The 18,089-nt window shown below is 42.4% G+C and overlaps 1 protein-coding gene across 1 annotated transcript in view; it reads right to left on the bottom strand.

Moving 5' to 3' along the window:
* CACNA1D (calcium voltage-gated channel subunit alpha1 D) overlaps window positions 1-18,089 on the bottom strand; it is a 363,735-nt gene that overhangs the window by 228,413 nt on the left and 117,233 nt on the right. Inside the window, exon 4 of the mRNA XM_089781190.1 lies at window positions 710-849. Within this exon, the coding sequence (XP_089637316.1) occupies window positions 710-849 (140 nt within the window). The remainder of the gene's footprint in view (window positions 1-709; window positions 850-18,089) is intronic.

Genomic DNA, 18,089 nt, shown 5'->3' with positions numbered 1-18,089 from the left:
AAGGGTTGTTCCTACATAATGGAGAGTGCTGGACGTGCTTCCTAACTACTCTCCTGGGGGGTCATGGAACCTCCACATGGGACAGGGAGGGCAGGATGTAAACAGAGTCATGGCTCCAACCTATCCTCTGCACCAAGCTGTATGGTAAGGAGGGTACCAGTGTGTGACACCCCATGAAAGAGGACAGAAGTGTTCCATCTCTCTTTCATGCCAGGGAGGCTCAGCAGGTACAGGAAGAGCTTTTCTGGTGCTGCATGTGAGGCAGGCAGTGTAACTCTACACATCTGAGTCCTGAAGAATTATGGACCCAACCCAACAAACCTTTATTCATCTGAACAGTCCCATTGGGTGCAATGGGACAACTCATATGTACACGAGTTTGCAGGAAAGAACTCCAATATTGGATCTTGTTATGCCATCAGATTCTAAGCAGAACTCATTTAATTCATTATGGTCTTCTGCTTTGAGGCTGATTGAACAATATGATCCCAAGGTTCTCCATTCTGAACTGGAAATCTTTTAGGATTTGATCCTGCATCCTCACTCATGTAAACTGAACAATACAGTATATATGAGTAAAAGTGAGAAGCCATAAACTCTTAGTCCCATCAGACTAAGGCATACAGCTACCTTGTCATAAAAATGATACCCCATTTCCAGAACAATGTTTTTAAAGCCTTTTTTAAAAAGTGAAGTGTGAGTGACTTACCCTACTACTACTATTACAAAATCCAGTAAATTCCATCCATTTCTAACGTATGCATTGGGGTGTAATAATAATCCATATGCTATAATCTTCAAAAACGTTTCAACTGTAAAAATAATCAGGAAGGCATATTCTACTTTTTCCTGTAAAAGAGAAGAAGAAGCGAGTGTTAGGATAAAAGATGCAGTAATTTAAAATGTTCTTTCTTTAACTAAAGCATAATATGGATAATTGGGTAATTGCATCATACCGATTAGTATTAGGAAGACACACTGGCTTAAGCTGGTCCTCCTCTTTGAATCTAAACAGCCCTTTCACGGCATTTGACGTAACATTTAGAATAGTCGATACAATGGGCTATAATTAGATGGGAATTTTCTTGTTTTGACATTGTTTTGGAGACAAAAGATCCAAATGTATGTCCCAATTCTGCAAACACTTGTGCACATCCTTAACATTACATGTGTCAGTTGTCCCATTAATGAGAATGCTTGCAGGCACACAGTTAAGCACATGCCTATATATTTGCAGGACTGGGTCCTTAGAGTTCTATTAAAGAGGTATAACAATTTTCCTTTACATTCACCTCTTAAACTTAATTAGTAGGCACAAATCCTAGCTGTCCCTACTCTACTGATCTGCAAAGGAGTCTGACCCTCCCACCTCCCAGCCAGGGTGTGGAATGCAGCAAGCTGCACCTTCCCCTTGCTCACTGACAAAGGGGAACAGCCGGCAATGTTCATATATGAATCAGGGAGAAAAGCTTCAGCCCTCCCCTTCCCTAAAGGGCACCTGGGAGGTGGGAGGCTCAGGGCTGGGCCAATCCTGGACAGGAGAGGGGGCAACCCCAGCCAGCCTCTTTCACCTGCCTGGTAATTCTACCTCATTTCTGTATGGTTTTCTGAGAAAGCACATTCCATTCTCCTGGCACAACCAAACCTGACCTTGCTTTAAGTTATGAAAAGGGGAAGCTGTATACTTAATTAAGTGGTCCTGGCTCTTATGTTTAGGAGGCATTCTTGAACAAACAGAGACAGACAAACTCTCTCAAATATATAGTATATATTTGTTCAGATCCCTCAATGCTGAGGTAGGGATAGAATCTGTGGAAGAGCAATGGGGATGAAATAGGGCTACAGGAGGAAGGTGAAAGACCTAGGGTATGTCTAGACTGCAAAGTTTTTCTGGGATACTGGAGGTATCCCAGAAAAGCTCTGCCATGTCTAAGGAATGCGGAAAAGCAGATGTGTTTTTTCGGCATCGCTATAAACATAGTTCTACGAGGAAGAAGGGATGAAAGAAAGAAAGAAGCTTTTTTCCCAACATTTGGCCCAGTGTAGAGGGACCAATTGTCAGAAAAGCCTCTTCTGGAAGAAAAGCGGTTCGCAATTTGCATTTTTTTCCGATAGAACTTTGTAGTCTAGACACAGCCTGATGCACTGGGATTGGAGAAGCAGATCTTTGCATAGAGGGAACTGTGGGGAAACGTGGAGACATAGTCTTACATATTATCAATGTTCCTGAGAAATACATTATAAAAATGCTACAAATTTAGGCAAAGACTGTTTACATACTCACTCAGCAAGACCAGCTAGCTATTAAGCATAGCTGTGGCTGGGAGACAGAAAGGTAAATAATGTAAAGCAACCTAAAAAAAATATATTGTTGGCATTTGTTATAGGTGAATACATACTAGTAGCCTGAGTAGTAAGTAGAAAGATGGAATAATAAAAGATTGGGGCTGTGTCTAGACTGCATCCCTTTTCCGTAAAAGGGATGCAAATTAGACACATCGCAATTGCAAATGAAGCGGGGATTTAAATCCCCCCCGCTTCATTTGCATAAACATGTCTGCTGCTTTTTTCTGGCTCGGAGCTTTGCCGGAAAAAAGCGCCAGTCTGGATGGGGATCTTTCGGAAAATAAAGCCTTTTCCGAAAGATCCCTTATTCCTTATTTTAAGAGGAATAAGGGATCTTTCGGAAAAGGCTTTATTTTCCAAAAGATCCCCGTCCAGACTGGCGCTTTTTTCCGGCAATGCTCCAAGCCGGAAAAAAGCGGCAGCCATGTTTATGCAAATGAAGCGGGGGGGATTTAAATCCCCGCTTCATTTGCAATTGCGATGTGTCTAATTTGCATCCCTTTTACGGAAAAGGGATGCAGTCTAGACACAGCCGGGGAGTGCTGTCTAACAGAATATGAACAACTTCTTTCTGTGGTGCTGCTTTAGACAATGCATCAGTTGATATGATTAGCAGCTAGCAGTGACTGTCAGGAAATCTTGGGTCTTTCAGTTGGGTGTGCCTTATGATCTAAAAGGCTTCTTCCATCTTTAAATTTTATTAAGATACAAGGCTACTCCTATTACCAGTCAGCTCAACATGGGAGCAGAATAAAATGGAAAAGGTGTTTTAAGTACAGTGAGCCCTCGCTACTTCGCGGTTCGACCATCGCGGATTCACAACTTCGCGGACTTTTTTCATTACGTATGTATATACGTGAATCCGCGATGGTCGAACCGCGAAGTAGCGAGGGCTCACTGTATACATGTTAAATAAATACGTAAATATGGTGTCCCTACTTCGCGGATTTTCAGCTATCGCGGTCGGGTTTGGAACCTATCTACCGCGATAAACGAGGGTTCACTGTATATTCAAAATAAAAACATTACATAATTTTATTTTTGTCTTCTTCACTTATTTAAATGATTTTTATGTCAATTTGGCTTCCATGGAACCAGGGTCGTTTGCTTTCTGCTAAGCAGTATTGCAAACATTCCATACACGCAATGTCTACTATAAGTAAAGTCCCCTTAAAACAGCCCAAAGGTAACAATTATTGTCATGAAAATATAAATTCTTTTTAATAGATCAGGAGGAAAAAATATATTCAGGTGATGTGTCAGGACACAGGAGAAGGTTAGCGCTGCACGGGGTTCGAACCAGCGGGGTTTTAAAAATGGCGGCTCCCCGCTTATGCAAATGAAGCCCGGGAAATTCAAATCCCGGGCTTCATTTGCAAGTGCGGTATGCCTACATTACCCTCCTAGTTCGAACGAGGAGGGTAGTGTAGACATACCCTTAGATACCAATGTTAGTTGGTTCAAGGCTCTAAATACATGTTAGAGCCATGGCAAGCTCTCTTACTCTGCTGAACTCAACACAAGCTGGGCATAGCAGAGAACCTCACCCACTGTATATATTTTATTTACCTCTTACCCCCACCTTTTGTTATCACACTGTCATCTAATAATGTTTGAGCAGAACATTTGAATGCATGCTTTCACAAGCTGACATTTCTCTGCTGGGTTCACAGATTTCAAAAGAAAACATGGACTTTAAAATCTTGAATAAAATGTGGCAGTAATAGTAGTAGTAGAGGTAGCAGCAGCAGTGGTAGTAGTAGTAGTAAACCAAGAAATGGACTGCAAACACTTACCCACATGAACAGAACTCATAATCTCATTGTAAACTCACAAATAAATAATAAAATCGATAATACCTAATTATATATGTATTTATGTGCTAGAATTATTTTAATCATCGGTTATATAAAGACTATAAATATTTTGGTTTATCCATTTTACATTTTCACATGAATTTTGGAATACAAAGTCTGCACTTTTCTCTATTTGTGCACTAGTTTTTCAGAGTATTTACACTGACTAAAAATGCTAAATTCATTTATGATACTCTATGACATTTTTCATAGTGTTATATTTTCAGAGAGTTTAAGGCTAGAAGATACCATTATACATCATCTAATCTGATATAATCCTGTATGTTGCAGGCCATCAATTTTCACCCAGTTACCTCTATATTGAGGCCATTTATTTAGTTAGACTAAAACATTTCCATTCTCGGAAGACAAACCTCTTATGTGTTACATGCAGAGGACTGGAAAGACTGATGTGCCACCTGGGCCTTTTCAATGGCAAAGAACTGATTAGGTGAGCTATGCCGAGCTGATCCTAGCAAGTGATCCATTCTCCATGAATAAGAGGAAAGTGGGGGGAAAAAACACATGTACACTGTCAACTTGCCGTGGGAAATAATTCCTTTCTGATCCCAAATCTGGCACTCCATTTCAATATTAGCAAGTGAGCAAGACACTCCACTCATGTGTAAGATAGGATTCTCTGCACCACCTCAGAGCACTAGTTAACCCCAGACACTGTCCCATCTCCATGTGTGGCCAAAGTCTGATGCTTCCAACTCAGAATACATCTGGCTAATTATGCATCAAGGAAAAAATCCTTCCTGACCCCTGTAGACAAGTGGCTGAATCATGAGAATTTCCTGCTCTCCTCATTGTCCATGAAGAAAGGTGTGATGCAGAAAGGTCACCTCAAGTCACAATAATAGGCCAATATCAAAGGAATGTTAAATGTACTAATTCACTCAAGCATTAATTTAGTTCAAAGGAAATGTGAATGATATTGTCTTCCCTTATTTGATTGCTCTCAATTTACATTACATATATCCCTTTACTTATTTAATCCTAGATCAAAAGTATAGGAAGCAACCAATGTGGGGCCATGAGGCCCATATAAAAAGAGTTGCTATACAGAGCAAGGTCAGTCACTGCAAGGAGCTCAAGGAGTAAGAACTGTGTCTCTAGTAGGCATTCCTTGCAAAGAAATTGCATCTTAATTCAAAACTGAATTTATCTAACTTCAGTTTCCAGCCATTGGCTCTTGTTACTCCTTTAATACCAAGACTAAAAAGCCCCCACTATAAAGATGCCTTTGCTTATACACAGTTATTAAGTCACCATTTACCCTTCTTTTTGATAGGCAAAATAAGTTTCACATTGTAAGTTTCACATTGTAAGGCTTTTTTTCTTCCAGCCCTTGGATCAGGTTTTTATGTACATCCTTTGAACTCTCACTAGTATTTCTGAAACCTTGAAGCATGGACACCAAAATTGGACACCGAAATCTGGTAGTGGTCTTACCAATGCTGTGTCCAGAGCCAGATCTCACTTCCCTACGTCTGCTTGCCATTCCCCTTTGTATAAATCCAAGAATTCCACTCGTCCTTTCTGCCCAGCACAACATTAAGAGCTCATGGTAAGGGTATTATTAAGGGTATTATCTAGTATGACCCCTAAATTCTTCTCTGAGTCACTGACTTCCAAGTCAGAGTTTCCCATCCTATAGAAATAGAAGTCAGATGTGTTACCTTGCATTTGTCTATTTTAAAATGTGTTGTGTTTGATTGTGACCATTACATGGGTGATTCAGATCACTCTGTAACAGCTACCTCTCCTCTTTATTTCCCACCCTACCAATCTTTGTGTCCTCTGCAAACTTTATCAACAAAGAATTTTTATATAATTATCTGAATCATTGATAAAAATATAAAAGATTACTGGACTGATCTCAGGGGGACCCCGCTGGAAACCACCTGCTTAGTGATGTCTGCCCATTAAACAACTGTATTTTGAGACCTGTCACTCAGTCATTTACTAATCCAGCTCATTGATGCGCTGCTAGTTCCATATCCAGTTTTATAATCAAAATGTCACGTGACACTAAATGAAATGCTTTGGAGAAAGCAATGTATGCTATAAACACAGCTGCCTTTATCAGCCAGATTTGTAATCCTGTTAAAGAAAGATAACAGGTTTGTTTGGTAAGACCTACATCCCATGAAACCATGATGACTGGCATTATTTGTATTTTTAGGCTCTAATTCTTTATTGATAGAGTCCTAATTTAACAATGCCATTATTTTATCCAGAATCAAGGTGAGGCGAATTGGTCTATGGTTCCTCAGGTCATCCCTTTAATGCTTTTCAAATATTGGGGTCTATGTTGGCAAACCGCCAATCCTTTGGAAATTCCCCACTTTTATATGATTTCTGAAAAAATTAGTATTACTGGTTCAATGAACATCTCAGCTAGTGTTTAAGACACTAGGGTATACATTATCTAGAAGTGTGCATTTGTAAATATTTAATTTTAGCAGATGTTGCCTCCCATCCTACTTTCTGAGGCTATGTCTAAACTACGGAAAAATCCAGCTGCTTCCAGGGAGCACATTTGCTCTTCCGCTTTTTTTCATGGAAGAGCAAACATGCCCTTTCAGGGAGCCCTGTATACCTCATTCCACAAGGGATAAGGGCTCCGCCGAAAGAGGAGGCTTTTCCACCATTTGGCCCCATCTAGACTGGACCAACTGGCAAAAAAGACTCTTCTGGAAAAACGATTGGAAAAAGCTAAGCAAATTGTGGAAGGCAATTTGCATAGCTTTTTCTGATAAAGCCCCATAGTCTAGACCTAGCCATAGAGATGATAAACTTTCCATTTCACCCAGAGCATCATACGAAGAGGCTTATTGATGAAATGCACAATATAAAAGCTAGAATTATTAATTATTCATCATTATTATATGAATGGATACATTACAAAGTCAGAACAGAAATATCTGTTTCTGTTTTTTCTTCATTACTTTTTACAATTTATCCATCTGCAGTTATCAATGGACTTTTACCTGACCTACATTAGCTTTATTTTTGTTATTAATGTTTAAAAAATGCATTCTTATTGTCTTTTATCTACTGGCCTCAGATATTCCATTGATTCCTTTACCTTCCCATGCCAGTCACCTACATCTTTTAATGCCAGCAATGCCCCACTGCCATATTTATTGGACAAACTGGACAGTCCCTATGGGAAAAAATCAATGGACACAAATCAGGTACACGTAAAGGAAACATACAGAAACCTGTTGGGGAATACTTTTATCTACCTAATCACTGTTAAAAGATCTTCAAGTGATTGTCTTGTCACAAACCAATTCTTCTAGCCAAATACACAGAGAGGCTTTGGAATTACAATTCATCCACAAGTTCAATTCTCATGCTAATGGACTCAATCGTGATGAGGGATGGTTGGCACACTATCAGCCTAATATTCAATGAAGGTGCAAACAGCTCTTTGTGTAGATTCCTATAGTGCTGCTACGGTTCAATTGGAGCACTCCTGCAAATACTAGGTATGCAAGAGAGGTTAGCAAAACTACCCTATTTCGGGAGACCATTCTGGTTATGACAATCTGGTGGCCCACTGAGATGAAGAAGGGTCACTTATGCTGTTCACTCACTAGCCAGGTTGCCCATCCCTCGTATAAGGGATTGGGATTCCCTGGAAGGGGAGGACCACAAGGTGCAGGTATATTGCTGTGAGGCAGTGCCATGAGGAAAAGTCACTGTGGGCCAGAAGGTACATGAGGCCTTAAGTAGCCCAGAAGACAGGCAACTGAGGGAGAGATACCAGTCCATAGAGAGCACTCCAGGGCTGGAAGAGCTAATTCCTGAGGAGAACAGCTGGAGGTGCAATGCTGGTGAGTCAACCCCACAATTCTATATATAAAATTTCCCTCCATTGTATGTACAATTATGGTGAAACAGAGTGGAATTAATTAGGAGGCTTTAAGAGGAAAAACAGTATAACCAAACAGTAACCCAGAAGCTTGAAACGACAAAAAAGCAGAAGCTGAACTCTATTGATTAGATACAACATGGTCCTCCAGAGAATGGGAGAGACTAATGAACTCCACTTCAATATCAACTTAATTTATATTGATCATGTATTACAAAACAAATGTTACCTTCGGACATCTTTAGCATTTAATGATTTCAGTGAAGACGTTAAACCTTCAATTTCTTAGTAGCGAAATGTGTTTGCTTTCTTCTTTTGAGTAAATCAGCTTAGCAGAAACTCAGTTGCTCAAGAAGATATCTTTTTTTTCAATCCAGGCAGACGGTACACATTAGTCATAATTTATTATCTTTATATTTTCAGATTCTCCGAAGAAAATATGCAAAGCTATTGCTATATTCAGATTTAACTGAAGAAGTTTTATAAGAAAATTGTTTCAAAATAAAAAATAATTAGTTTGCAAAATCTTAACTTAATATGTTTGCACTTGGAAGTTCTCTGCTCCCTCTGCACCTTAGAGCTAGATTAATTCTGAATTGGAAAAAAAAAACCCTGCTTCTGCATTCATTCAGTGATACTTTCTGATTCCCATGAATCAGAAGGGAACTGATTATGGGATGAAGTGACTCATTAAAATGAAGTAACCAGACTGTTCAACTTTCTGCAGTGCAGACATGTGCAAAGGAAAACAGATGCTGTGGTATGCTTGATTTTTGGATTAATAAATCAATCACATGCTTTTAAACTACTCAGTGACCTTCCACTGCCTTGACAACGCACAAGGCCATTCATCTTTTTGATAAATTCAGCTCATCATTTCAAAATCTATTTTGTTCACTCTAGGAGAAGATACAATTGTGTTTTGAAGTTCAAAATGTAATAAAGTCATTTCGGTTTTTGATGTGTGCTTCCAGATCTCTGCACAGTCATTTTAAGTGCCGCATCATAATGATACTTTAAAGGGGAAAAGGAAAGGGAAACTAGACATTCCCGCTCTTCGAACAAGACTTTTTATATTTATAAAAGATGAGAAAACATTCCCTTAACAGTTGCTGATCAATGTAGAAAATTAAATAATAAACACTAAATTCTGGCCTCTTTGTGAGAAAGAAAACTGAATTACAACTTTTTGTGTTTTGTTCTTTTCATACTGGTTAAATACTGTTCACTTCCTGTTTTATACTTAGACATGGCTCTAAACTAGTGTTTCTCAAAGTGGGCCATAGGCCCACTTTGAGAGAGCTGCTAATAGGCCACTCTGGTTTGTTTACTTAATAGCTCTGCAGCCACCAAGCCTCGTGGAGGTTTGCTGTTTGCAGCCAAGGGGAGCCGCGGGAAGCAGCAGCCCAGGCCATGCCACTTCTTGCGGCTCCTCTTGGCTGCAAATGGTGAACCGCAGCCAATGGGAGCTATGAGGCTCCATGACTGTGGAGCCATTAAGTAAACAAACCAGAGCGGCCCATTAGCAGCTTTCTAAAAGTGGGCCTGCAACCCACTTTGAAAAACACTGCACTAGGAATGTGAGCAAGCAGTTAAGTACTTTTCTACTCACCTCCCCCCCACTCCTTGCTGCCTCTGATACATAAGCCGGGAGCAAGCAGTCCTGGCTCACACCAGTCCAGGACCGCTGTGGCTCAGCCTTTAAATTTAGTAAGATCCACCGGGCTCTTAGTACATTTAAAAGGCAGGGCCACAGCAGTCTGGGATTTGGCATGAGCCAAGACTGCTGAGTAACAGCTGGCGCCGGATCCTGAACCTACCCCCTGCTGCAGCTCTGCAGAGCGCCTCTCCTTTTCAACTAATAATGTAGTCGATACAATTTGTATCAACTACACAATTAGCCAAATATCCACTCCTTAACATCCTTACTAGGGACATATCCTGAGTTTCTACCACGCATTTGCTGAGGTCCTTGAATGCCTTAAAATTATCCACTGAGATAAGTGTAGAGAAGTTTAATGCCTCACCAGGACAGGAGGAGGATATTACATCGGAGACCAGTTGTTCTTTCTCTTGTGGCTGTTCTTTCCTGTCTTTCCAGGATATGAGGCTGCATTAAATGACCTGTCTGGGGTGGTCTATACAGCTGCTTTGGTGAGGGAAACCTAGTCTTAGAGGGAGTAGATGATGCAGGGTTCTATGTATAGGTCTGACCATCCCAGAGTATTCAGTAGGACAAGAGCTATTAGGGTTATGAGTTCTTAAGTAAGGAATACAGTGAGGGTTCCAGGAGGGATATTCAGTACAAGTGCCAAGATTTTTCCTGCTACCCCTTATAGAATCCTACACAGAGCTCCTTCCGGGTTCCTGCTGTGGGATTCATAAAATATATCCAGCCTGGAACTCCCAAGTAATTCCTCACTTGAAGACTCATATCCCAAACAACCCCTTGTACTACTAGATGCTCTGGGGTATGCAGTCACATTCATGCAAGGAGATAGCCCAGGAAGGGAAGGAAAGTGAGTAAAAGATTACTCCCTGCTGTGCCTAGATGTGAATGAGGTAATGCCGTACACTTCCTCCAGGAGAGGGACATTCCCCTCAGGAGTGCCCTCTCTCTGAGGAATGAAAATGGCCCTGGAGATAGCTCCTAGATTTCAGTAGGAGATGGCTTAGCTATCACTGCCCTGAACTGGGAATGTAAGCAACTAGTCAACCATTCAACCAACCAGTAAGCCTAGACTTATTGGGTAGTCGAATCACTACTCGAATAGTCGCTTCCCCCGCCCCTGTTGGGAAGGGGGGGAGCAGGAGCGGTGCTGAGGGGAACTAGCTTTAAAGCAGTCCCTGCTCATGCGCAGTCGCGACTGCTGTGCCTCTCCCTTAGAAATGTACAAGAGCCATCTGTGGGCAGTGCCTGCTGCGCCTCTTCCTTTGAAGGCAGGCGGCTCATGTACATTTCAAAGGGAGAGGCGGAGTTCTCTTCCACTTCCTCCCCGCAGCAGGTTCCCATGCAGTGTCCTCCACATTGCCGCACTTGACTGGGAGTGCATGTTGCCCGAGAGTTCAGGAATGAGCCTGTGCCATGTGCGGCGTTGCTGTGTGTTTTCAGAAGCCCAGCCTCCTTAGTGGGGGCTTGTGGTGGGAAGGTGTCCCACCATGAAAGCCGGAATAAGGCAGGCCTGTGCAGGAACCTTGTGAGAAGGACCAAAAGGTTCCTGCGTGAAATTGTCATGGAGCTGGACTGGCTCTCCATGGGCACCCGCATGCACAGGCTGTTGGGCAACCCCAGGCTGAGAAGGCCGAGTGAGGAGCACACAGCCCTTCACTGCCCACGGCCTGCCCCCACATGTGAATAGGGAAAGTGATGGAACCCTCCTGAACTGCTTTCCCCAGCTTTGTCCAAACCCTGGGAGACATCCTTGGATTGGGGAACCAGCTCCAGGCAGATGACAAGCTCCTGGCTGGCGGGCATGGTGTCCAAGCTGGCCTGCTCCTCTTTCTCATCATCATCATCCTCCACAGCCACGCCCTTGTGGAGGCTGACGATGGGTGTGTCAATGACAAGGGGAGAAGGTGACTGCCTCCCACCCAGGATGGCATCCAGCTGTGATACTGCTCCGGAGCAGGAACTTTGTTCCCTGACCTTCATGTAACCCTGCCGCAGTTCTTTTACTTTCATTCACAGCTGGTCGAGGGTGCAGCTGTGCCCCTTCTGAGCCAGGCTGGTGGCCATCCAGCTGTACACATTGGCATTTCGGCATCTGGTGCAGAGATCCTGGACGTTTGACTCCTTACCCCAGACCTCGATGATTTCCAAGATCTCCACACCAGCCCGGACCAGTGCCCTCTTTTGCCCTTGGCTAGGGGCTTCAGTGGTGGCTGCTGGTGTGCTTGCAGCTGTGGAAGGCTTGGAGGGAGTGCTGGGGTGCTGTGTGGCATGGGGATGAGAAGACCGGTGTGGTGCCACAAGCCCTCTTTCTTCTGCCTGCAGCTTTAAAGACTGCAGGAGAAGGGAAGCACAAGAGTTGTCGGGGCTGTGGCCAGAGTGGTCACCAGGGCAGCTGTGAAAGACTTTTGGAGGCCAATTATTTTGAAATAACAACAGCTGAGTGTCCACACTAACGCTATTTCAAAATAACAATTTCAAAATAAGGGGTAGACATGCCCTGGGTAACAAAATGAGAGGATGAACTATTCCACCCAGCACTCCCTTTTGGGGTTCTTAAAAATAAAAGACTTTGGGAGAAAATTAGCTGAAGCAGCAGCTGTTTGCCAAAAATTCTTGCAGTGAGTTTTATCAAAGCAATCCTTCTGTGAGCCTGTGACCAGACAGCCGGTTAAAACAAAAAACTGTAAACAGCCCAATGCTGGGTCAAGTTTGCCAGGTACCTAAGTTGCTGATAAGACAAAGTACTGGACCTGTGTTTTTCTTGGGGTGAGCTTACAAATTAATGTCAGCACCAGAGACAGAAGCTGCATTTTTCCTCTCTCCTTTGGTGTGTTTGTCATGTTTTGTATTCCTAGAAAATGGATCAGCCTTTAACAACAGCAAGAACAACAATTCCAGTTTGTTTCAACTAACTTTTTTCTTTTCCCAAAAACAGTGTTGCTGCTGTTTTAATGCCATATAAGAGACTGTAAAACAACGAAGGAGGGTTCCTTCTAAAACCTCTCAGCAGCCAAAGGGAAAGGAAACAAGTAATGTTGTTAAAATGAATATTTCACATGCCAATGCTTTTACTGTTTTTTTTTCTGTATCTGTAATAAAAGGTTTAAAGGATTTTTAATGGTGTGTTTGCCATGGTACGAAGTAGGCTGATGTCTCTACACACTATGCCTTACAGTCATCCTAAACCTTGTTCTAAAACTGTTTAATGCTGGACAGTTTCAGAGTCACATTAACATCTTTGACTCTTGGTCTTTTCATTCCATCTACTTTAATGTAATAATACTATGCAGAAACACAGTGAGAGTGGCAGAATTATACATACATATTTCTGAATTATACATACAATTGTACATACACAATCCCCACTCTTCCTTCTGAAAAATGCACCTCTGGATTGTCTATGTTTTGAACTGTTCTGAAGGCACAATTTAGGATGCATAATTTTGGTAGTTTGCTCATAAGTGACTAAGGCAGCTGTAGAATAATGTTTACTATCTGATAAAAAGACATCATTAGGAAAGGAACAGTCTCAAGTACTGGGAAGATATTACTAGTTATTCCCTATAACACAGCTAGATAAAATGTAGAAGATCTGAGGAGTTAAATTCACTATGTGGCAATGCCTCTGCTTTCTGACGTGTGCAAGGAAAACAGAAAACATGCAGGAGTGTTAGTAGATGGTTTATATGCCAGCGAGGCATCCAATACTGCATTCTCCTCAATAGGGTTGCCAGATGGTTGAAACAAAAATACCAAACAACCCCCCCTTCCAAAATAAAACACTGGGGGAAAAAAAAGAAAGGACTCCAAGACTTATTAAGCAAATAAATAAATAAATAAATAAATAAATAAATAAATAAAACAGCATTAAAACAGCATGTCCCCTTTAAGTGTGAGTGCAGGAATAGGACCAGGGGAGTGGTTGAGCACTAAGACCCAGGGGAGTCATTGCTTCCCCTAAGTCTTTTTGCCAGCAGTCATTTTGTGCTGGAAGCCTTGTGGAACCAGGTAAGCATGGGTCTGGGGTCAGGGAGGCTGAGGTGTTGGGGACCGGGGGGGGGGGTGGGGGGTTGGGAGGGAAAGGCCAGGTGCTGAGTGTTTGTAGGGTTGCCAGGTGTCCGGCATTTTCGCCTTCTGGGTGGGGAAAATTTTAGGTGTCCAGTATTCTCTGAATTTTTTTAACAGACAGGGGGCAAAAATACCAGACTGTCTGGGTGAATACAAGACACCTGGCAACCCTACTCCTCAGACATAATTCCCATTGTGAGCTTAGCACAGTGTTTACAAAGTAATGTGACTGTGTAAAAGCAAGCAGAAGAGGTGGAGAATGAAGACGGCACCTGTACTACAATCTAAATCACTTGTGAGTGGTGATACTCAAGGTACATTGCATTGCTGCTCCTCTTTGTACACTTGTAAAACAGCATTTAGAACCATATTAAAAACAAACAAAAGTTTATGTGGTAAGTTGAAAGAAGTTTTCCATACCCTTCTGATTTCCCTATGAACGTACTTAGCAAAGCACTGGTTTTTGATTATCTGTTCTAGGTATCATGCCCATCCACAAACATACCAAATTCTGATGGCTGGTGTCTGCAAATGTACATCAAGTGGGTTTACCAGTCCCACCACCCCCTTCAACCCTCAACTGCCCACACATCAAAGAGTGAAGAGAAATGCAGTGGACAGGAACAACTCTCATGTCTTAGATTTGCCTTTCCCTCCTTGCCCACACTGGAATGGGAAAAACAGCAGATCTCATTAGGCTGCCAGCCAATGCACTAACAATTTCTTCTTGTGTTGGGACAGGCCTGTGTTGCTAGCAGATCATACGGAGCTGCTCTATGTCCTGCTGCCCCTTACGCCCCTGTGACGGGGCGAACCAACCCTGCACTAGCCAAGGGGAGAATAAACTGGTCTGCTTGGCTGAGAAGGCCCCCCACCCGTGGCCTTTCTGGGCATGCTCCAACTGTGGGCCCGATATAAAGGCCAGGGAAACAGCTCAGTTGGGTGACCTTCGGAGGGAAAGGAGCTCCTACCAGAGCACCGGAGCAGCCACTGCCACTGCTGCATGAGCCAGAGCCGCAGACCCAACCAGCACTGCAGCCGCAGCCACCGCACCGATTTTTGCTGGCTCGCCAACCACAGCCTACAGCTGCCCCTACTGCCATCGCTGCACCAGCCACTGCTGACACACCAGCCACCAGACCAGCCATCGCTGCCATGACAGCCGCCTCCGCAGTAGGGTCTGCACACACAGGTGGGGCCTACGCTGGCCAGGGGAGCGGGGTAGGAGCAGCCCAGGGAGGAGAGCAGAAGGTAACCTGGTAGGCCCGGCATGTTTCGGGGGGAACTCCCCGCCGAGCCAGTGGTGGAAACCACTCACCGTGGATAGGGCCCTGAGCTGGGGCCTGAGCCCCCCTACTCTCCCTTTATTAGCTCCCAGACTAGATGTTGGGAAACTAGACCTCTGGGCCTGCCTTTGAGAGACTAGGCCTCTGGGCCTGACTGTGAGAAACTCGGCCCCCGGGCCTGATTATGAAAGACTAGGCCATTGGGCCTGACCGTAAGGAACTAGCCCTCTGGGCCTGACAGGGAGAGATCCCCACTTGGGTGGATCGCAGGGCTAGGCACCCCACCAGAGCCCCAAACAAGAACATGAAACCCTCTGATAAATGCAGCCTGTTTTCAAGAGTGAGAAGTGATTAGCAACCATAGAATGGAGGGAGAAGGGCATCTGCATATGTAATAATGAAGATAGAAGCCCTAATCCGGATGACAGTATCTCAAAAAACAGAAGTTCTTACTGTGTTCACCTCAAGAGAAGCATTTGTTAAGAATATTTATTATATAAAGTCAGAGTTTAATGCCAGAAGGAATAACCAGATCTTCTACTCTGACCTCCTGTACATTACAGGCTACTAAACCCGCCTAGTTACTACTATAAAGAGCCCAATAAACAAATAATGTGCTCATTTTCAGGACCAAAATTTCTAAAGAAACTATAACTGAGAATTACAGAGTATGGTTAGACTCCTATCTCCCATTAAAACCAGTTAATAGAAACCATTCCAAATGCCCTTAGACTGCTTTGATAATCCCAATTTATGTGCATACTGTAAGTAAAAGTAAACGTAGAAAGGATATCCTGAGTCTATACTCATTCATTTCTCTCCGAACAAGAGAATAACCTGGTTCCTAGTGCGCATTATTTCCTGATGACTCAGAAGATATGACAATGCATTTTGTAAATCCATTCACTGGCAGTCTGGTAACAATTATTCCAATTACTAGAAAATGTGGATTTCAATTACATTTTCTAATTTTCTGTTGGAAAAAAAATCAAAGGGAAGAAGGAAACCAAGAAGAGAAAACCCTGAACAACCAAAAATAGAATATTGTTGTTTCCTAAAATCAAAAAGAAACAACACAGTAAATCAAAGCTAGATTATACATTATTTCCTTTTGACATTTCAAAATAAAAGGTCATACAGAAAATCCAGTATTTTTGGATGACAAATTTCTGATTTGGATTTTTCCCATGAAATTTTATGTAGGGAAAAAATTGCTCTTTCCTTGCAGTTGTACTTATAACAAACATTGACACACCCTTATCATAGTAATTTTGATAAGCGCTCCTATAAAAATTTTAGCCAACCCAGTTCAATTAACAATGCAACAGTACCAGTATGGTCCTCATCACTGTCTGTCATATTAACATCTCCCATCTTAATATATTGGCTTGTGCATAAATTGTCAGCCTATAACTTATATCAGTCTTGGAAAAATCATATTCCTAAAATGGTTGAAATAATTTAGCTTTCATGTATACATTTCTGAGTCCAATATTATCTAACACTTAACTCTTTACATTACTAGGCTTGGTGGAGCATAACAATCCTTCCCTTGTCTAGCCTGCACAACATCCAGGCACAAATACAGTGCCTACGCTTAAATAAACAGTACTGCACCCGTCATGTCCCTCTGAAGGCACACAACACCCCAAAGCAAACAAGAGGAGAAGAAGAAGAGATAGGATCATGGAATGGATTATGTTACACCCCTTGAAAGGTATCAGTTGGTGAGTTTCCTGACAATGGTGTGATTTCACACTGTCCTGAGTGCAGAGCAGTGACTCACAAAAGTTGGGGCCTTTGACAGTTTGTTTATGTTAAAGGTTGAAAGCTAGTATTGAGTACAGACAGCTTATATAGCTATTTTCAGTATTAGTAGCATCAGCTGTGTAGCAGAAGAAAGGGCACATAAACTGACTAGGTGTTCCCTCTCTCCCAGATTTATTCATCTCCATGTGAATCAAATTTTTGCTTTGATTAAAAAGGATTGTGTGAAACTGATGAAGTGTTTCACAACAGCACTTTATTCAAGAAGATGCCAGATATATTATTACTGTACATCTTTTGCCTTTACCAGTTTAAACACTGGTACGCTTCGTTAAAATTCCATCCAATGGGACTGTTTTCTCTCCTGAATGCCTGTAGTAGATCAGTGATAGAAATGTAGCCGTGTTAGTCTGGGGTAGTTGAAGCAAAATGCAGGACAATGTAGTACTTTAAAGACTAACAAGATGGTTTATTAGATGATGAGCTTTCGTGTAGTAGATCAGAAACCTTCATAATGTAAGGCTAGTTTGAGATTTTGAATTCCTTAAAAATGTCAGGTAATTCCCAAGACTAACATGGAGCTAAGAAAATCTCAACCACAAAAATCAATTACATATGATATCTATAACCCAACCTGACCTGTTCTTCAATTGCTCAGAATTTCAGGGAAAAACAGAAACACCTCTGTTGGTAAAGTTTTTCTAGTGTTCTTATGTATGACATTAGACTATTTATCGACTGATCATCTCTGGGCTATCCCATGACTTCTCCCTCAAAGCAGGCCAAGTAAAGAAAATAATACATAAGTCAAATCCTACGATGCTGTGAAGTGTTGCAGTTCCACTGCCCTCAAGGGGTACATCTACACAGCAAAGGGCAAAAGTTGAATAAAGCTACGCAACTTCAGTTACGTCAATTGCATAGCTTAAGTCAAAATAGCTCCCCTAGCTGAGGAAGCACGTCCTGAGCTTCAGAGACCCAGTTATGATCCCAGACAGTGGCAGTTACACATGAGGGCTCATCTGGGATCTCAGCTGTGTCTCTGAAGCTTGGGATGTGCTTCCTCAGCTAGGGGAAAGTATGTAACCCACACACCTAGGCTATGTCTACACATGCGGCTTCTTGCGCAAGTACAGCCGTTCTTGCGCAAGAATCCGCAGAGTGTCCACACTGCCCGCCCGCTGTTGCACAAGGAAATTTACAGT

The sequence above is a fragment of the Pelodiscus sinensis genome, chromosome 11 (genome assembly GCF_052426305.1).
Source record: "Pelodiscus sinensis isolate ZL-2025 chromosome 11, ASM5242630v1, whole genome shotgun sequence".
Taxonomy (NCBI): domain Eukaryota; kingdom Metazoa; phylum Chordata; order Testudines; family Trionychidae; genus Pelodiscus; species Pelodiscus sinensis.
The sequence above is the reverse complement of the archived record's forward strand: the minus strand, read 5'-3'. Positions and strand labels throughout refer to the sequence as shown.